The 22,412-nt window shown below is 40.4% G+C and overlaps 1 protein-coding gene across 1 annotated transcript in view; it reads left to right on the forward strand.

The window, feature by feature from the left end:
• The first annotated feature begins 309 nt into the window (after nt 1–309).
• Nucleotides 310–22,412, forward strand: part of CPD (carboxypeptidase D) — an 89,961-nt gene continuing 67,858 nt past the window's right edge. Inside the window, exons 1-2 of the mRNA XM_003912557.4 lie at nt 310–1,112; nt 6,644–6,891. Of these exons, the coding sequence (XP_003912606.2) occupies nt 367–1,112; nt 6,644–6,891 (994 nt within the window). The 5' untranslated portion in view covers nt 310–366. The remainder of the gene's footprint in view (nt 1,113–6,643; nt 6,892–22,412) is intronic.

Genomic DNA, 22,412 nt, shown 5'->3' on the forward strand with positions numbered 1-22,412 from the left:
GCAGGAGTTCTCAGAGAAAAATGTGTGATAATTTAGGGGAGAAGCCATAAAGAAGAGACTGAGTGAGAAGCGGAGCACACGCAGAAGACGAAACAAGGAGGCGCAGAAGAGAAGAAAAACCTTGGCGAGGGAAGAGGGTGACCAAACTCGTCCCTGACGGGAGGAAGGCAGGCCCGCCCAGAGAGAAGCGGCTGCTTTAAGGGAAGCCCCGCCCCCTGGTGGTGACGCTCCAGCAGACCCGTCCGCGATTGGTTGCGGCCGGAGGGCGGGATGGGGTTGCTAGGCGCGGAGGGGATCCGGCGGGCCCCGGCCGCCTGGAGCGCGGAGCCGCGGGAGCGGAGCCTGGGTTAGCGGCGGTGCTGGAAGATGGCGAGCGGCCGGGAGGAGCGGCCGCCCTGGCGGCTGGGGCGGCTCCCGTTGCTCCTGTGCCTGCTGCTGCTGAGGAGCTCGGCCCGGGCGGCTCACATCAAGAAGGCGGAGGCGACGACGACAACGACGAGCGCGGGCGCCGAGGCGGCCGAGGGCCAGTTCGACCGCTACTACCACGAAGAGGAGTTGGGCTCTGCGCTGAGGGAGGCGGCGGCCGCGGGGCCCCCCGGCCTGGCCCGCCTCTTTAGCATCGGTCGCTCGGTGGAGGGCCGGCCGCTGTGGGTGCTGCGCCTCACGGCCGGCCTGGGGTCGCTAATCCCTGAGGGCTACGCGGGGCCCGACGCTGCCGGGCCGGACGCTGCGGGGCCGCTGGTGCCCGGCCGGCCCCAGGTGAAACTGGTGGGCAACATGCACGGCGACGAGACTGTGTCGCGCCAGGTGCTGATCTACCTGGCCCGCGAGCTGGCGGCTGGCTACCGCCGCGGGGACCCGCGCCTGGTCCGCCTGCTCAACACCACCGACGTGTACCTGCTGCCCAGCCTCAACCCCGATGGCTTCGAGCGCGCCCGCGAGGGCGACTGTGGCCTCGGTGACGGCGGCCCGCCAGGGGCCAGCGGCCGCGACAACAGTCGCGGCCGCGACCTCAACCGCAGCTTTCCTGACCAGTTTAGCACCGGCGAGCCCCCCGCCCTGGACGAGGTGCCCGAGGTGCGCGCCCTCATCGAGTGGATCCGCAGGAACAAGTGAGTGTTGCCTGCCCCCTCCCCGTCCGTGTGAGCCTCCAAGGGCCGAGGCTGGTTCCGGCACCCAGTAGGCGCTCAGACAATGCTGGCATAAGGGGTGGCGGTGGTGAAGGTGAAGGGAGACACCCTGTAACGGAGACAGGGCCCAGGCCGCGTAGCCTCCCGTCCTGCTAATCGTCAAAGAATTGCCTCCTAGAGACTGTCATTTGTTCAAGGGATGGCTGGAGGGGACACTCCTTTCTGACATTCTGGTCCCTTTTCTCACAGGGGCATAGAATATGAGCGAGAAGAGATCTTAAGGATAACCTAGGTCAGCTCACACATTTGATAGATAAGCTGTCAATGTTGTTATCTTCTATCAAAAGTGCCTAATGTTATCGGCGCTATGCTAATTTTTTCTGTGACTGCAGTATCTCACTTTATTTTGGCCACAACCTGATGTCATAGACACCATCAGTTTTGCATATGGGGAAATTGAGGGTCAGATTGGTTAACTGATTTACATAGGAGTGTGGTTGGGACTTAGAATTAGGCAATCTGATTCCCGATAGTCCTTTTAGCCACGGAGGGAGACTGGAGCCCAAAAATGGCAGAGGATATTCCCAGGATCTTCCCCTTGCCTGTTTGAGAGAAACTGGTTTTTCTCTAATTTTTACCTCTGACTCAGCTTAAGAAGATATGGACTTAGCTGGAGAACTTGCACAGATCTGTGAGCCGCTTCATTTTAGACTCTAAAGGGTTTGTGATGCCATTTGTGCACCTTATTAGCCTGTGCAGAATGACTAATTGTCACGCTTTTAATACACACTTTAAGTGTTATTAATCATTGCGCGAGGTTTAAACAGTTACAAAGTAGAAGAATGAGGACCTCAAGAAATTAGTATAAAACAAGAGAATGTTATAAATATTTATGAGGTATGTTGATGCACACAGTTAAACTTTACAGGAATTGTTCCCACTGGCAAGATGTGTGTGGGCTGCAATAACACGGACCATCTCTGTGGAAGAGGTAGAGCTTGAGCTATCTCCAGAGATGGGCAGGATTTTCAGCAGAAAGGAGAGGAATGAAAGAAGAGGGAACTCACTCCAGATGGCATAGTGTCTGAAGTGAGCAGGCATCTCTTCCCCTTTTTAAGCATCAGCTTTTCCCCATTTTTCTCTCTTCATAAGGCTTTTGCAGCAATAGCTAATCATTCCATCTTGATTAAAAGAAGGTTTCTGAGGGACTGCTAAGATAGAGAAGTTTACCTGCGGGACTTGGAATCATTTCTCCTACAAGACTTCAGTCATATATAGAGGATCTAGAAAATTCGTGGGCGTTAGGACAGTTCCTGAGTCTTTTCATCTTCTATCTTTTGCTTTACTCCTCTTGATAAGCTCTCTTATAGATATATAATTTCACATCGACTTTCTGGGAGGATTTTTTTTTTCTTTTAAGTACGATCGTGTCATGACCTCTGAACATCTGCATAAGAAATATGACTTTGACATACACTTATTGACAGAGCTGTGATGGCCAGGGCTTTTTGGAGATGATACATCAAATGCACTGTTTGCATTGCTTAAATGTTTAAAATGCTCTGTTCTTGCACCTTTAAAATGCTGTGATCCTTGCAGGGATGTAAATTCTGTGCCTGGATTTTTCTTTTCAGTGTTAGTTGTGCTGTGACCAAATATGAAAATAAGCTTTCTCTTGGTGCGAGTCGCCTTGAGGCTATACAGAGTCATTTTGGTCTGTGGCTGTGGACTATCCTAATCATATCTGTTCTTCAAACATGTAACTCTAATTAATCAAAAGGGAAAGTAGGTGATCATATATGGTGAAGAGTATATCCATCCTAACTCAGTCTTCAAAAATTCACTCAAAATGAGTACTCTGTGCTATTAACCAATAACAAAGGACACTGATATGTGAATAAAATTGAAAACACAAGCACACACACAATTTGATATTGATACCTAAATATAGCGTCAGCTTTATGGATAGGATGTTTTTAAAAACTCAAACATTAGTCTATATGGGAAAACTACCCTTTTCAGTGTATTTTGTGAGGTAAACCATTTGAGTAATTTCTTGATACCCTATTCACTCAGCTATATTCGAATTAGATTTTTGTTGTTATTTTGAAAATGTAAAATTTTAAGGCTTAATTTCCTCCAGCTTAGGAAAATGAAGTTTATTTTCTTTGTTTCACTTTGTATTTCATCCAATAGATGTTGAGACAAATACTTAAGAAAATATGCCAAAAATTAACTATATCATTCAAATGAAGATTTTATAGTTGACCCCTATATTTTTTTCACACTATACTTCTTTATTTATTTTTTTTTCATTTTTTTTGAGACGGAGTCTTGCTCTGTCACCCAGGCTGGAGTGCAGTGGCACGATCTTGGCTCACTGCAAGCTCCGCCTCCCGGGTTCAAGCCATTCTCCTGCCTCAGCCTCCCGAGTAGCTGGGACTACAGGCGCACGCCACCGTGCCCGACTAATTTTTTTGTATTTTTAGTAGAGATGGGGTTTCACAGTGTTAGCCAGGATGGTCTCGATCTCCTGACCTCGTGATCCACCCACCTCGGCCTCCCAAAGTGCTGGGATTACAGGCTTGAGCCACCGTGCCTGGCTACTTCTTTAAGTGAATATACCTGCTTAGATTTTCACAGGAGATTAGCATATAAATGATATTTGAATGTGTTTGTGAAAAGCATTATCACAATGTTGAGAGTGGCTGCAGATTATTTTTTCGGGGGGCTTATGTACACATATCTATGATTTTCTGAATCTTTGAAATTTAGTTTGTTAGATATTAAGTTATTTTAATTTTTTTCAAGTTATCTATGGGGTTACCTGAATAGCGTAATAGAGTTAATTTAGAGATTAACTGTTTAATATTTATAAACTCATTTGTAAATCTATATTTACCAGCTACTTTAAATCTTATGCAAGGAATGATATGTGATACTGAAGTCAAGTATGAAAAACATTTGAGAGAATTCATTTGAATGGAAACCATAAAGTACCTTTCAAATAAGATTGGAGTTGATTTGCAAAGTTGATTTGACAAAAACTCAAAGCATAATCTTACAGCCATTGTAGTAGGTGTCACTTTCTCTTGAAATCTTCATTATAAGAGTGGCATTGGTACTTTCAAAACTGTGTAATTACAGTAAGGAAAATCGAAGTGAATTTTATTACTCAAGTAGATTGCAAATATTTCATTGTTCAGAAGTATTTGGTTAGGCCATTTTTGACAATATTTCTGAGAAGTGTTGCATGAAATGTTGAACAAAATGAAAAACAGCATTTTGTAGAGAATCTTGGATTTTAAAGTTTTAATTAAAATGTATAATTAAAGTAGCATGCTTTACTTATTTAGAATATTTAGTTATCTATTCTATTTTACTAGAATATGAATGCCCAGAGGGCATTTGTTTGTTTGTTTTGTTCACAGATGTATCTATCCCTGGAATGTCGTTTGGCAAATAGTTGACACTCAAGAAATGTTTGTTGCTGAATGGATTACCTGAGCTGCCCCAGCCTTCTTATAACTTTCCCAAAGTCAGTGGGGGAAAAATATTTAAAAATTATTTTAGAATTACAAACCAGAGAGTAAATTGTTAATACCTTAGCTATAGAGGAGAGGTGGGTAGAGTGGAATCAGAAAGTTAGAGTATTTTCTTAGTTTTTGTTTGTGTATCATTCTCTTACAAGGACTGGCAGTGGAAGTGGGGAGTAGAATGATAGTTTGTAAGGCAGTGTTTCCCTAAACAGGATGCTAGATATCTCCAAAGAAATGAACATTTGTTGAGCAGGGGCCGTAAAGCGGTCTTTATGCCAGATTACGTTTCATGTGTGTTATCTTAATTTTCATAACAACTCTGGGAAATAGGTAGCATTAATCCCCATTTTACAAATGAGAGGAAAACTGAGGTTCAGTGAATTTAAAGGCAGTAACTTCTGATTATGTTATATTACTGGTGAGCAACAGATCTGCGAGACGAAATGTTCTTACCCATATTTGTCTGTCTGTGCCATTGCCACTACACCAAATGGCATTCTTCTCTGGTATCTGGAAGGGTGCTAATTAGAATTATATTAGTTTTTAGCTCGTTTCTTTTCATAGTCCATGCTAGTGTTTAATCACTGTCCTTATTGGCAAAGATCTATCTTCTGATGAACAGATTTTGTGTTACAAGTAATTTTCATTGTTTGATCTTCTCTGGGATAATACTACTCATCATGCTTAAAATAATCTTTCAAATTAGACACGATAGGTTTATTTTTTTTTCAAGCATATAGAGAAATGTTATATATCAACCCCCTTTAGAGTTTCTGTAGGTCAGTTAATTTCAACAACAGAAAGGCAGAAGCAAGAAAATCCAATTTAGAATGGAAATAGAAAAGTATTTAATCTCTACTGATAGTAATGGTTTAAGCTGTTATACAAGGGAAAGATGCTTAAATAGGACTTAAGCATTTTTTTTTTTTTTTTTTTTTTTTTTTTGCCTTTAGCGTTTAGCTTTTACCATAAAAGGAATTCTTCAGTATTTCTATATAGATAAGTTTGACCAAATTGTAGGGTTCGCTTAAAAGTAGCAGCATTAAAAAAAAATGTTTCTTTTATAGGAGAGCCTTGTCTCCACGTCAGTTTATTTTTTTAATGGCCCAATCAGAAACATTGGGCCTTGAAAGAGCTGCTTCTACAGTGATGCAATGGAGGACTAGTCTTTGATATGCTGTATTGTTTTTCTCTGTAAGCAGCTCACTGAATCAGGTTATTTTCTTTGTTTTTTCCTGAATCTCCTCAACTATGGCTTCTCTCTTGAAAATGTGAATTTAGTATATTGTGAAACTGGAGTGAAACACAAAATATCCTTTTAAAAATTAGATTCCCTATCTTAAAAATTCTCTTTGGATGGTAAATGTAAAAAGCATAAAAGTTATTAAGCTAACATACATACAATGAATATTTATATATACCAGCCATGTTTTCTATGAAATTTACATATTATGAAATACAAGTCGTAGGCTGAACTATATGAAATTGTCATTTTTGTGGGTCAAAAAATGGGTGAGGGCCAGGCACAGTGGCTCGTGCCTCTAATCCCAGCACTTTGGGAGGCCTGGCAACATAGCTACCAAACAGAAAAGGGTGAATATTGGCAAGCTCAAAGCTCATATAGTTCAACCTAATACATGAATTTGGAGTTCCCTAAATAAGACATTTCCTGAAATACTAATTTATACTGTGTTATCCAGCTGTGTTTTCAATGAAGGAAAACTCTTTGAAGTTACTTTAGGTTAACCTGAATTGTTAAAGCTGTTTGAAATCTTAAATTGATAATACTTTCTTTCCATTTTCTTTTTTTGTTGTTGTTAGTCTCCTTATAACGGATAACAACTGATAGAGTTGTTTTCTAGGTCTCCAAGAGAGATATTGGAGTTTATTTCTAAAAGATTTTGTGGAATTTTTTAATGCATGGTGTTTTGTGTCCTTTTTTTAGTGATACGTAATTTGGTTGTATTTTCAAAGGTTTGTGCTTTCTGGAAATCTGCATGGTGGCTCAGTGGTAGCAAGCTATCCTTTTGATGATTCTCCAGAACATAAGGCCACTGGAATCTATAGCAAAACCTCAGATGATGAAGTCTTTAAATACTTGGCAAAAGCTTATGCTTCAAACCACCCCATAATGAAAACTGGTGAGCCTCACTGTCCAGGAGATGAAGATGAGACTTTCAAAGATGGAATCACAAATGGCGCACATTGGTATGATGTGGAAGGTATGCAAAGCATTGAGTTTGCTACATTTTCCCCCTTGTTCGTTGAGATTTCTTATGTATATTCTGAGCAGAAAAGAAGAAAATTTGTAGAAATTTAACTTTAAAAAATATTATTTCTTTTTATTTTGAAAATGTCAAACCTACAACAAAATTGAAGGACTACCTGAAGTCCTATCTGTCCTTCATTTAAATTCACCACTGTTATCTTATCCCAGATGCCTTGCCTCTCCCTCTCCCACATTTTCACTCTCTCTACATGCACATGCATGAGCATGCACACACACACACACACAATCACACAATCTTTTGCCAAACCATCCAAAAGTAGGTTGCAGATTTCACAACACTTTTCCTGTAAGTTTCTCAGTATGTATTTCCCAAGTACAGGGACATTTTCCTGTTTAACTGTAGACTATTACTATAACTGAGAAATCAACGATAATTTAATATTATCATATCATATGCTGTCCGTAACTCAGATTTCCCCCATTATGTCCAAGGTAGCCTTGGTAGCCCTTTTTTCACCAGATCTAGGATCCAATCAAAGTTCAAGCATTGCATTTGGCTCTTGTAAAGAGACCATGCTAATAGTCCTATGGAAAAATTCCATAATCTAGATTGTCACTTTCTTCATGATAAGATTAGGTCAGATTTCCTAGCAAGATGCTTATATAGATCATGTTGCACATCATATAAGGAGACCTATAACATCAAGCTGTAAGAAGCCGAGTTGGACAGCTTGGTTAACATGGTGACCACCACCAACCAGGTCTCTCCATTTAAATTTAAAAAATACAATTTTTAAAGAGATAGGGTCTCACTCTGTTACCCAGGCTGCAGGGCAGTAGTATAATCGTAGCTCACTGTAATCTCAAGCTCCTGGGCTCAAGCGATACTCCTGCCTCAATCTCCTGAGTAGCTGGAACTATAGATGTATGCCACCATGCCAGCTAATTTTTACATTTTTTGTAGAGATGGGGTATCGCTGTGTTGCCGAGGCTGATCTCAAACTCCTGACCTCAAGCGATCCTCCTACCTCAACCTCCCAATGTGCTGGGATTATAGATGTGAGCCACTTCACCCAGCCCAAATCTCTCCATTTTACATAAAGGCACATTTTCCTTTTGTATTTTAATCTGTGAGGTGATCATGGAATGCTGATTTTTTATTTTTATTGTGGTAAAACATATATATAACATGAAATTTGCCAGTTTAACTGTTTAAACATTTTTAAGTGTAGAGCTCAGTGGCACTAATTTTCACAATGTTGTGCAACCATCACCACTATTTCTAAAACTTGTTCATCATCCCAAACAGAAACTCTGTAAGCATTAGATAATAATTCCCACTTCCATCTTTATCCCTTACCCCTAGCCATTGGTAACCTCTAATCTACTCTCTATCTCTGTGAATTTGCCCATTTTAGATATTTTATATAACTGGAGTTATACAGTATTCTTCCTTTTGCATCTGGCTTATTTTTCTTAACATAATGTTCTTAAGGGTGATCCATTTTGTAGCAGATATCAGAAATTTATTTATTTTTATGGCTTAATAATATTCCTTGAATGTATATGTTATAATACATTTTGTTTATCCATCTGTTGATGAGCACTGAATTGTTTCCATCTTGGCTACTGGGAATAATGCGTAATGAACGTTGGCGTTCAGGTATCTGTTTGAGTCCTTATTTTCAATTCTTCTGGATATATGCCGAGGAGTAGAATTGCTGGGTCAAATGGTAATTCTATGTTTAGGTTTGACAGACTATTTTCCATAGTAGATATACCATTTATATTCCCACCAGCAATATATAAGGGTTCCAATTTCTTATGAAATGTTTTTTTTTTTTTTTTTGAGATGGAGTCTGGCTCTGTCGCCCAGGCTGGAGTGCAGTGGCCGGATCTCAGCTCACTGCAAGCTCCGCCTCCCGGGTTTACGCCATTCTCCTGCCTCAGCCTCCGGAGTAGCTGGGACTACAGGCGCCCGCCACCTCGCCCGGCTAGTTTTTTTGTATTTTTTAGTAGAGACGGGGTTTCACCGTGTTCGCCAGGATGGTCTCGATCTCCTGACCTCGTGATCCGCCCGTCTCGGCCTCTCAAAGTGCTGGGATTACAGGCTTGAGCCACCGCGCCCGGCCTGAAATGTTATTTTTTTAAGAATTGTTTGTTTGTTTGTTTCAGATGGAGTTTCGCTCTTCTTGCCCAGGCTGGAGTACGGTGGCATGATCTTGGCTCACTGTAACCTCTGCCTCCTGGGTTCAAGTGATTCTCCGGCCTCAGCCTTCTGAGTAGCTGGAATTACAGGTGCCTGCCACCATGCCCAGCTAAGTTTTTGTATTTTTAGTAAAGATGGGGTTTCATCATGTTGGCCAGGCTGGTCTCGAACTCCTGACCTCAGGTGATCCACCCACCTCAGCCTCCCAAAGTGCTGGGATTACATGCATGAGCTACCGTGCCTGGCAAGAATTGTTAATACAAGCTTGAACTGTTTATCTTTTCTCTTTAAATGCTATGAAAACAGCTATTACTGTTTTTAAACTTTAGGTATACTTTGAATAATAACGTTTTTGTTTTTATGCACAGATGTAGATGTAGAGGGAACTTAGAAAGAACAAATCAACCAATGGAAATGTCATCAGTGTAAATTGTTTCTTTTCTAGGAGTCTGCCCATGATGAAATGCCTTAGGTCTTCCTTACCTTTTTATTGGCAGTCACCTTATAAAGTGTCTTATGACATGTCTCTTGATGTGTATTTAAACCTTTGAATTACTCTTTTACTTTTTATATCAAGCCATGTGTACCCAAAATGGGTCATAAGTTTGAAAACTTAATACTTTTGTTATGGGATCTTTGGGGTGTTGCTTTTTTGGCTGGAAACCTCTGTGCCTTGTGGTACCTTTGCCCAAGTTCTTGTCCTACATCCAGGAAGAATGAAGTATGCAGACAAGTGGAGGGTGAGCAAGACAAAGAGGAGCTTTATTGAGCTCAGAGGAGACCTGCAGTGGGCAACTCCTCTCTGTAGGCCGGTCACCCAGTCAAGTGTTCAGCCCTCAGCACAAAGGAGGCCCTGGAGTGGGTGGTTCCTCTCTACAGGCAGGTCATCCTGATGAGTGTTCAGCTTTCAGCAGAGAGGAGCTACCCTCTGATTGTCCCATCATTTCTCCATCCTCTGCCTTGCTCTGGCTGAGCCCAGTGCTTTTATGGACCTCAGAGAGGAGGAAGTTGGTTCATGGGCACCACGGGCAGCCTGGAAAAGGCACCACAAGTCCCCACTCCAGTCCGTGGGACTGGCAGCCTGGCCCCTAGCCTTCAGGCCCTGCCTGGCCTGAAGGTGGGGCCTCACTAGGGACCCCCTCCCTTCTACCCAGGAGCTGGTCTACCTCCTGCTGCCTTCCATGGCATCCTGGCTGCTCGTGCCAAGGGGCACCTGCAAGCCAGTGCTGAGTCGCCTTCAGTCCGCAACCTTGGTTCCCTCTTCCACGCTTGTCAGTGCCCAGTCCGGGGGTGGGGGCCCAGGCAGCAGGGCCCAAGCATGTGCATACCCCTCTGGGCTGTGACAGTGCACTGCCTCAGCTCCAACCCCACGCCGAGATAGGAGCAGATGCAGGAATGGGGAGAGGCCAGGCATCAGGAGCAGGCATCTCCAAGCCTGCAAGGGTAAGGGGGTCCTAGGAGGTCGGGGGATACAGCTGCTGCCAGCTCCCAGCTCCCAGCTCCCAGCTCCCGCCGACTTAGTGGAGTATGCAGCCCCAGCCATGCCCCCTGGGGGCCTTGAGGGGGGTGCTCCTAATCCTCACTGGACCTGGGCCAGTGACTGGGCCAGGGGCAACATTGTTGTAAGCTTCCCTGTTGCCCTGCGGCTAGGGGGTGGCCCGGAGCTGGTTGCGGGCCTTGGGCCTGGCTGTCAGGAGTGTCAGGCTGGGAGGTCACCCCACGTGGGGTGGACACCAGGGACTTGGCCCCAAGTGGCCAGTGCAGAGCTTCCTCCCGAGCCCAGGAACCTGGGACCCTCAGTGGGGTGGGCGCAATGGCTGCACTTCTGGCCAGGTCCCCAAAGCTGGAGCCGCTCCCGCCTTCTGCCCTGCCCCCAAGGCACGGCCGCAGCTCCACATAGGGGTCCTTCTATGCCTGACTACATTACTCCCCTGCTGTGCTACTCTGGGCCTGACCCCATTACGGCAACCCCCAGGGCAGCGGGCTGTGTGGGGTGGCAGCAGAAGGGGTGGCTGTCCGGCTGCTTCCTGCACCCTCCAGCCTGCTGCTGCTATCACTTTCTAGAGTTTTCTGATCCTCCTATAGTTTCTGCCAGTGTTTCTTGAATATCAGAATCATTCAAAAAGAGGTTTGACATACTATTTAGAAGTCAAACCTTCTCCCCATAACAATTAGAGGTGATTTGAAAATCATTAAAAGTTTTTTTTATAGATAACGGACTTACTTTAATGTGTAATTTTTATATTTCAGTCCTTAGTAAATATATTTAATAAAACCTAACTTTGTGACCTGGTGGTTTTGTAATCTAGTCAAGTTGCTTCATTCATTTGAGATGATGTTACTTAAAATAATGGGGTAAATAAGTACTCAACTTTGCCTTTTTGGAAAAAGTTGTAAAAGGTTAGAAAGTAATTTCTAACTGACAATTGAGGAAGGTAAATCTATCTCATACTTAAAAAATAAATATCCTGCCTCTACAAAAAGTAGGCGTACTTTGGTGTTAAGGCCAGAGATCATTTGGTGAAGCTAGTTATGATCAGATTTTTCTGATTATTCAAACATCTGAAGAAGCTACATTATGCTGCTGTCATTTTTATTTTTATGAGCATCAATTTTTCTCTTGTTTCAGCAGGATGGTCACATATGTCCTTGTTATTTCTACAATAACTAGCTTATTTCTCTTCATACCTCAGCAAATATTGAGCAGTTTCTCCTTGAAGAGGAGGCTGTGATGGTTTTAGTTTCAACAGAGTGAATTCATTGTGTTTAGCGAGTAAGATGTTGTAAAATCTTGTGACTAGGCATGTACTCAAAAAACCCGGATGTCCTGGAGTAATTTTTGTTTGTTTGTTTGTTTTTTTTTTTGAGACAGAGTCTTGCTCTCTTGCCCAGGCTGGAGTGCAGCCGTGGTCTCAGGTCACTACAGCCTCTGCCTCCTGGGTTCAAATGATTCTCGTGCCTCAGCCTCTTGAGCAGCTGGGATTGCAGGTGTGTGCCACTATGCCGGCTAATTTTTTGCATTTTAGTTGATCAGGCTGGTCCTGAATTCCTGGCCTCAAGTGATCCGCCCACCTTGGCCAAGTGCTGGGATTATAAACAGGAGCCACATGCTCAGTCGAGTAATTTTACTGATGCTCTATGTGATATGTTTAGGAATTCTAGCTTAAAGAAGTATAGACCTTTAGAGCTGAAAGTGAATATATTGATTTAGTCCAACCGTTTTGTTTTAGAGAAAATCAAGGCCTGAGAGAGGAACTAACTTGTGCAATATAATTTATTCATATAGCAAATATTTACTGAGTTCCTGCCATGCCACATACACTGTATTAGGTGATAGGTATACAGTGAGAGCAAAACAGAAACAACTCCTGCTCTGAGGAATCAGACAGTGTATTAGTAGTGTGGAATGAGGGGTGATTTGGGCCCTAGTGCCTTTGCCTTCATTGCCAGGGCTGACCTAGCATATCTAGCTGCCTATATGGGTGAGCCTTGCTTCGCTCAACATGTCTCACAAACCTCCAGGATCCATTTAGGAAATGGCTATCCTAATAAGGCTAATGAATAGCCACATCCCCTTCCAAAGGCTTGTTATTATGAGACCTACTCTGGACTTGTTCATGGAGCAGGATGCCTTTTTTTTTTTTTTTTTTTTTTGAGATGGAGTTTCACTCTTGTTACCCAGGATGGAGTGCAATGGTGCAATCTCAGCTCACTGCAACCTCTGCCTCTTGGGTTCAAGCGATTCTAGTGCCTCAGCCTCCCGAGTAGCTGAGGTTATGGGCATGTACCCCCATGCTCGGCTAATTTTTGTATTTTTAGTAGAAACAGGGTTTTCCCATGTTGGTCAAGCTGGTCTTGAATTCCTGACCTCAAGTGATCCACCTGCCTTGGCCTTCCAAAGTGCTGGGATTACTCACCTGAGCTACCGCACCCGGCTGCCATTTTTTTTTGTTTTTTTTTTTAAATCACAGCGCGCTGATTTGTATGCCATTTGCCTACCTTTCTTCACAGTGTTGAAGACATTGTAAAAATCATACGATGTTTTAGCATGTTTATTCTAAAGCAGATTTAATAAAAACTGAACTGTAGTTTTAGGTCAACTTTTAGGCCATGGCATGTGCTTGTAGTCGCAGATACTTGGGAGGGCCAAGCGGGGAGGATCTTGAGTTCAAGCCCAGCCTGGGCAAAATAATGAGACCCTGTCTCCAAGAAGACAAAGAGACAAAAAAGAATTGCCTTCTTTCAACTTATACAATTTAAGGAAGGGCAGGCAACTTATAATTGAAATTATTTGATCAAAGATGATAGTTTTATGTAACTTTTAGAAGTTTTCTTGGGCAGAACATGTTACATTTTATTTTCTTGCAGATAGAAGAACAGTGGAAGGCAGTGCAGTGTAGTGGCAAAGAGAGAGCTTTGGAATCCTGTTGCCTTAGGTTGGAAATCACAGCTCTACCTTGACTAGCTGTGTGTATGTGTGTGTGGGGGGGGGGGGGGGCGGGTATGGGTGAGAGAGAGAAATAATATTGGACAAGTTAATGAATTTCTCTAGGCCTCAATTCCCACTTATATAAAAGTAGAATAAATACTATCTACTCACAAGATTAGGAGGCTCAAGTGAGAATGTGTGTAAAGCACTTTAGCCTAGCATCTGGTGCCATGGCTACTTATCTCTACTAGAGTTTAAACTTACTCTTGAAGGTAGGGACTTTGTTTTATTCCATTTTCTATTTCTAGCACACAGAACCATGCCTGGTATATAGAAGGTAAACAGTAGTCTTTTTGGAATAAATGAATTTTTGCCATCCGAAATATAAATACATAGTTATTTGATCTTTAGATAATCTTTTTTTTTTTTGGAGACAGTGTCTCACTCTGTCACCCAGGCTGGAGTGCAGTGGCGCGATCTCAGCTCACTGCAGCCTCTGCCTCCCAGGTTCCAGTGATTCTCCTGCCTCAGCCTCCCAGTTAGCTGGGATTACAGGCACGCACCACTACACCTGGCTAATTTTTGTATTTTTAGTAGAGATGGGGTTTCACCATGTTGACCAGGCTGGTCTTGAACTCGTGACCTCAGGTGATCTGCTTGCCTCGGCCTCCCAAAGTGCTAGGATTACAAGCATGAGCCACTGCGCCCGGCCTAAAATCTTAGATCTTTAGATAATCTTATAGAAATTTATAAAAATGTTCTTCCTAGTTTTGCTCCTACTCTGAGAAAATAAACTTGCCTTACTGGTAGATCCTAGATCATTATTATTTGAACTTTTTTTTCTTACTTGTAACCTATAATATGAAATACCTTTTAGTTGTTTATGTACATTTCATATATATATATGTGTACATAAAAAAACAATTTCATGGAACAGTGCTTTTACTATACATTCTGGTATTATTTCTTTTAGTTTGTTCTATATCATTCTTTTAAAAATATGTCTGAACCCACTAATATATCTCACAACCCACTAATGGATGATGACCTGCAGTTTGAAAAAACACTATTCTTGATCACTCTGTGGTAGAGTGATCATTTATTTTCAAATTCTAAGTGGAAACAAAACATCTTACAAGTTATGTGTAAAAACTTATTATTTGGGTTTTTCCTCCCAACTTGTTTATATGTTTCACTTATTTCCAGTGAGGACTGAGCCACAGATATTTATCTTAGATGTTCTACGTTTAGATTGCCTTCCCTAAATTATGAATGAGTATTGAGTTAGGAAATTGGTCAGAAATATAGTTGTCAGGCCTATGTATTGCTCATGTGAGCCTATGGATTCTATGATTAGTTAGGACAGCTGCCATAAAGCTTTATATTTGTCTTCTTAAGCCACTATAAACTTGAGGCTGAGCCTTTTCAAACTAGCAATTATGATTGTTTTCTCCTCTGGAAGAAGAAGAAACTGTTCTGTGGGTTTATCAAACTTTCTTCCCTCTCCTTTTATATAATGGACAGAGTTATGAAATGTGGCCAGAAAGCATATAATGTAACCAATTCAGTTTTTTGTGTGAATATCAACTTCTTGAAGGTCAGACTGAGCAGTAGCAATGTGCTTTAAATATTGAAGTATGTTTGACTGGAAGTAGATTGTTGATGGAAAAGGAAGAGCATGGGGAAAATAATTACGCACCTGTTTTCAACAATGCTGTTGAAAGTTTAGATTTGGTCCAGAAATGGACCAGAAAGCTTATTTTTGAGGAGTATTTTCTGTGTCATTAAATAGGGTATTATGAATTAACCCATATAACACCAGAAAATTGTAATCTAAAACAAAAAGGAATAAGATGAACAGTGTATAAATGTAAAAATACAACATCTGATATTAAGAAACAGACAAATCCATAAATATAGTAGGAAGTTGAAAATAGGCCTTTTTCAGAACTGTTAGGTCATAAAGATCATAACTGTTAGATCACAAAAATGTGAATAAGGATACAGTGGATTTGAATAACATAAATAAACCAATCTGACCTAATGAACAGGTACAGAATACTGTCCTTATATCTAATTTTCCTGCAGAGCCTTTTTACTAATTTGAGGTATGGATGACTAAGAAACCAGCTGTCACACTTAGGGAAGATGCATCTGGTTCTGTTAGCGCTTGTGTTACTTTGTTTTTAAGATTATATATTAAAAACTAAACAACAAAGATACACAGGTAAAATTGGAGGAGCATTGGAGCGCACTTGTAATCCCAGCACTTTGGGAGGCTGAAGTAGGAGGATCGCTTGAGGCTGGGAGTTTAAGACCAACCTGGGCAATGTGGTGAGACCTCATCTCTAAAAAAATACAAAAATTAGCGGGGCATGGTGGTGCACTTCTGTAGTCACAACTACTTGGGAGGCTGAGGCAGCAGGATAGTTTGAGCCCAGGAATGTGAGGCTGCAGTGAGCTATGATTGTGCCACTGCACTCCAGCCTTTTTTTTTTTTTTTTGACAGGGCAAGACCTGTGTCAAAAAAAAAAAAAAAAAAAAAAAGCTTATAATACAGGGTTCATAGGATCAAGTCTAATACTTCTTAGCATGGGAGCGAAGATCCCACAGTCTGACTCAAGCCTGTAAGTTTAGCCTCAGCTCCTACCTCTCCTCTGCCACCAGATTACTTGTCCTTCCCAAATGTGAACCTTCACATGTTAGGCTATTCTCTGTCTGAAACGCTTTTCACCAGTTTATCTGTAACCTCTTCTGAAACATCTCCTGTAATAACTGTCACTATCCTGCCTTCGAGAGCTTTTTGTTTATATAGTACCATCAGTATAATACTTACCTACTTATATTATTAATAGTTTTTTGTTTCCTGTTAGTGTGTGAATTATTTGATGATAAGAACAGTGTAGTGCTATTCGTTTTGGAGTTATCTTTGTGCAAAATGTATTGGCAGAAAAGAGTCCTAGATGAGGGAAAACTAGAGAGGTGTTTACAGTCATCTGGAACGAAGTCTCTTTGGAGATAAGGGCTTTACCTAGAGGGCATGTAGGGGAATGAAAAGGGAATATAAGATACATATATAAGAAATTATGCAAGAAGAATTGCAGAATTGACCATTGTTTAAATGGCAGAACAGAATGTCAAGGAGAGTATATCAAAGATACAACTTTGAGCCTGGATTAGAAGAAATGGGAGTGGGAAAAACTAATTGGATGGTGGGGATTGGGAGAGAGAGAGCAAGCAAGTGAATGTGTGTGTGTGTGTGTGTGTGTGTGTGTGTGTTCAGGTGAAAGAGGAGTGAAAACTGGAAACAGTACTTGATGTACTAGTCACAAGTACCCAATGGGCAGTTAGGAAATAGTTTCTACAGCTTGGGAGAGAGGTCAAGATGAGAAAGAGATTTAGGAGTTTTGAGACATTTGGAAAGCATATGGCAGTGTACATGATTTTGAAAATTGAATTGATAGTGTTTTCTGGCATAATTAATTGCATGGAGCTAGAAGTTCAACCAGAACATATATATATAAATGAACAGATGTGTGCTTTTTTTTTTTTTAACCTCCAAAGTGAATACATTTCGTACTGGGATGTTTCCCTTAAGGTATGCCAACAATTCAGATATTAATTCTCAGCCTGATCATATTTTAAAGGTCCAGTTGATAATCAAATGTACATTAGTAAAGTGCTTTTGGTCTTGCACATTAAAGAGCTGGTTGAGGCTTTTTCTTCCCTTTATTTTCTCTTTTAAAATCTGAGTGCTGCCTAATTTAAAAGGAAAGCAAAAAGGTAAAACAATACTCCAAAACAGTATATTTGCTTGGAGTCATGAGTTGGCTTTAGTAAACTGAAGCATAACCTAATATAAAGACTGACCTTTAGGAGGAGTGCAGTTGTGTACTTTGTAACGTGATAATAGCCCTACATGAAGAGAACCTAACACTCCTTTAGGATTTGGCCCCCGGTCTTTAGATCTAATGTGTATAAATTGGATGTACTTTTTTTCTTTTCCTTGTTTCCTGTTTAACTCAGGTGGTAGAGAATGGGAGAGTACATTTTTAAAAAAAAGGGAAAATACAGTTCAAAGAGCTGTGTGGGAGACAGTCTTAACCAAGTTAGACAAAAATGAAAACAGATGCAGGACTGTGTAATTTAGTTTAACTCTGTAGAATCATATCATTAGCAAATATATATTCAGTGGGAGTGGTGACGGAAATAGATTTTCACAGGATAGGTTGCTCAGAATACAAAGACCAGGTTCAGTTAGTTAAGATTTGATCAACGTGAACTTGAATTTAAAAATTCAGAATTTGGGGAAATTTTTTAAGGGCAACCTCTGATTTTTCCATTCATTTGGCCCAGATTTTCTACCTTAAATTTTTTACGAACATTATGCTCATTAGCTTTTAAAAATATCTCAGAAAGTACAAAATTATCACTTAATAACTCACTTATTGCCTATAAAAAATTGTTCAGGAAATTCAAAGTCGTGAGAGAATTTCTCACTATCCTTCAAAGTAGTTTTAATAAAGTAATATCATTAAGCTCAAAATTGAAATATAGGGTAGAAATTGTCTATCTATATTCCTAGACTTTAAAATGCTTTTCCTATTTAAAAAAACACGTTGTAGTTTTCCTGTAAAAGATTAATAGGGTTCTTGTGGAATGCAGTGTGATACTTTATAGTTGCCCTGCAGAGGCAAGTAAAAAAAACAAAACAAAAAAACTTGCTGTGTTTCTTAACACTGAAGCATTGACTCTATTTTTTCTATTGGCTTTCTGTTTGAGACAGAAAAGTGAATCTTTAGTATCTTTGAATGAAAGATTGAATTTATTAGTCTGCCCTCCCTTTAAAAGCTAGATTTTCTGTAGTGAAAACAGTGATAAGAGACTTGTTTCCTAATAAAGATGGATTGAGTATCTTTAAACATATGAAGATTGTTGTGCTACAAATCGATTGAGTTTAATGGATATGAGTAGATCACTTGATCAGAAGATTTAGCTACCCATAACAATTAGCATTGGTATTGATCACAATTTGCGGTAGTACTAGACAGATTCCTAATGGTTACACTTTGAGTCTTGTTCTTTGATACTGGTAAATGAATGGTAGGTTTCTTTCTTTCCTTTCCTCTTCCTTTCTTCTCTTTTGACAGGATTTTACTCCCTCAGCCTCCTCAGTAGCTAGGACTACAGGCATGTGCTACCAGGCCCGGCTAATTTTTGTTAGTATTTTTTGATAGAGACAGGATTTCACCATGCTGGCCAGGCTGGTCTCGAATTCCTGACCTCAAGTGATCTGTCCACCTCAGCCTCCCAAAGTGTTGGGATTACAAGCATGAGCCACTATGCCTGGCCAGGAATGGTAGGTTTCATTGTACATTGTATTCAGTTTTTTTCTGAGCATAGAAAAGTGCATTAAAAGGTAGGTTTAAAAGCAAATTGTATACCTTTGACTTTTTATCAATTCCCCCTTTGAGTGGAAGAAATACTCTTAAGTCAGTGGTTTTCAAGCTGAGGTACATATGGGGAGAGGGGGAGACCAGTTAGTTTGGATAGTTTTAAGGAAGTTAATTTCCATGGCTGGGTGTAGTGGCTCACGCCTGTAATCCCAACATTTTGGGAGGCCAGGGAGGGGGATCGATTGATGCCAAGAGTTTGAGGCCAGCCTGGGCAACAAAGCAAGACCCTATCTCTACAAAAAAAAAAAAAAAAAAAAAAGTTAGCCAGGCATGGTGGTGTGCACCTGTAGTCCCAGCTATTTGGGAAGCTGAGGTGAGAAGATCTCTTGAGCCCAAGAGTTTGAGGCTGCAGTGAGCTGTGATCATGCTGCTGCACTCTAGCAGGGCGATGAAGCAAGGCCCTGTCTCAGAAAAAGAATTAATTTTTAGATCTCAATTTTCATACCTATTATTTCCTAAAATTAATCTGCCTGAGAAAGATACTTGCTGTGGAGGTTCTATCTCATATTCTCTTCTCCCAATTGACCGAAGACAGGCATACTTTTCTACCCATCTGAATCACATTATGGTGTTTTGCCTCAGAGTTTTACAAACTTCCAGGGCACTAAAACAAAAGGGACAATTTGGTGATTACTTTAATGGTTAAATGGTACCATGAAAGCATCACCCCCAATTTTTCTTTGAAAGATATATTTTCATATGTTTTCAGTAATTATTTCTTATATTTATTATTTTATTATTTACCAAAATTTGTAATAAAACTATGCCTTTTTGATAAATTATGTGCTAGTGACTATTGTAATAATTCAATTTAGAGGACACAGATTTAATACTTAGAGCATTATAGTCATTGGAAATTAAGAAAAATTTCCAATTGAAGTGTTGTAGAATGATTGGCGAAAGACTTTCAAGCGTGCAGGTATATCACATTCAAATAGCATTCTGTGGAGGAAGTGGAATGGAAAAAAAGTTCAAAGAGAAAAAGGGAACATGTGACTGGGTATGGTGGCTCACACCTGTAATCCCAGCACTTTGGGAGGCCGATGCAGAGGGATTAGTTGAGCTGAGGATTTCAAGACCAGCCTGAGCAACATAGTGAGATATGTCTCTACAAAAAGTAAAAATAAAAAATTAGCCGGGCATGGTGGTGCACATCTGTAGTCCTGTCTACTCAGAAGGCTGAGGTGGGAGGATAACTTGAGCCTGGAGGGCAAGGCTGCAGTGAGCTGTGACTGCGCCACTCCAATGTAGCCTGGGTGACACAGCAAGACTCTTGTCTCAAAAAAAAAAAAAAAAAAAGGAAGATATAAAATTCCTTAAAGACGCATGTTCAGGCAGCTTTTAAATAGGTATTTCTAGAAATCAAATCTCTGGCATTTTTATTTGGATATATTTAAAATAATAATATAAAAGTTTTATTTTAAAAAATTTGGACCTGGTGCAGTGGTTCATACAGTATAATTCCAGCACTTTAGGAGGCCAAGGTGGGAGGATTGCTTTTTGCCCAGGAGTTCGAGGCCAGCCTGGGCAAAATAGTGAGACACTGTCTCTACAAAAAAAAAAAAAAAAAAGAAGAAGAAAGAAAAATGTACATTGTGCAGGATATTCCTTTGTTTACAACTATTTAAACTTAAGATGAAAACTTGTGAATACCAACTTAAACATTTGTGAAGTGTTGCATATTTTTTCAGTTATTTTAGTATTAGCAAACAAATTGAAGATCATTGGTTTATATAACCCCCTGAGACACTAATAATATAAATAGAATAATAGAAACTTGCTTATTTATAATTGTTAATAAGTAGGATAAATTGCAGATCATTTATACTATTAAAGTGCTTTATTGCTTTGAGGTGCGCCTATAACTGAATGTTTTACTTCCAAAATTAAAATTTGCTTTGGCTGAATAAAGATATTCTGAAACCTGACATTTCTCCTTTTATCTTTGTTGAGCCAAATGACGTACCAAGTTAAAAAGATAAGCAAAAATATTAACCGAATCTGGCAGTAGCTGCAGCTGTTATTAATGTCAGGGCTATCTACAGATCAGTGGCTGCTCCCTGTTCAGGTGAACTCTAGCTTTGGGTAAGTAGGTTTTGTGTTGAGGAAAAAAAAAAAAAAATTAAGACAACAAACCTGAACCAGCTACTTAGTTAGGATTACTTATATAGTCTTTGATATTTGGTTTCAGAAAAATAAATGTTAAGTTTAACATAGATGGCAAATAATGCCTATCTGTGACATCTCACAAAAAATTCTTAAATTATTCATAACTTAATGTCCCTATTCGGTTCCATGTTTTAAAATAATTTAAAAAAAATCCTAAACCAAAACTTGAAGTTGGTGAATAAAGACGTTTTGATATTCTAATGCTAGGATAGTTTATCTTTTTTGTCTTATGAAATAAAAATTAGTTTGCTACTCTTCTGACATTTACGAGTTTAAAGAAGATAAAGGTAGACATCACACTTCATTAATTGCCTTCTGAAAACAGGTCATTATTATAGACTCAGAGGAAACATGCTTTACTTTTATGAGATTGTATCAAGACAGAGATAAATATTTTATAATATATTTATGTTATTGATTTCATTGTAATTCCATCGTGGTCAGAGAACACCCTTTGTATGATTTAGTTCTTTTAAATATGTTAAGTTTGACCTAGGATATGATCTGACTTGATGTTTGTTCCACGTGTACTTGAAAAGCATGTGTATTCTGCCATTGTTGGGTGGGATAAATATCATTTACGGATCTAGTTAGTTGATAGTGTTATTACATTTTTGTCTATTCTTTGCTGATTGTCTTTTCTGCTGATTACTGAGAGAAGAATGTTGAAATCTGCAACCAAAATTGTGGATTTACCCATTTTTCCTTTTAGTTCTATAAATTTTTGTTTCATATATTTCAAAGTTCTGATCATTGCATGCACAGCTAGAATTATGTCGTTTTGGTGAATCTACCCTTTTATCATTATGTAATGTCCCTCTTTATCTCTGGCATATTTCCTTGCTCTGAAGTCTGTTTTACCTGATAGTCATATAGCTACTCCATCTTTCTTTTGATTTGTGTGTGTGTATGGTATATTTTTTTCCATTCTTTTAACTTACCTGTACCATTATATTTAAAGTGAGTTTCTGACCTGATGCGGTGGCTCATGTCTATAATTCCAGCACTTTGGGAGGCTGAGGCAGGTGGATCACTTGAGGTCAGGGGTTTGAGACCAGCCTGGCCAAAATGGTGAAACCCTGTTTCTACTAAAAATACAAAAATTAGCTGGATGTGGTGGCAGGCACCTGTAATCCCAGCCACTCAAGAGGCTGAGGCAGGAAGTGCTTAGGAACCTGGGAGGCAGAGGTTATGATGAGCCGAGATCGTACCACTGTACTCCAACCTGGGTAACAGAGTGAGACTCTGTC

Source organism: Papio anubis, chromosome 17 (assembly GCF_008728515.1).
Source record: "Papio anubis isolate 15944 chromosome 17, Panubis1.0, whole genome shotgun sequence".
In the NCBI taxonomy this organism is placed as follows: Eukaryota; Metazoa; Chordata; class Mammalia; order Primates; family Cercopithecidae; genus Papio; species Papio anubis.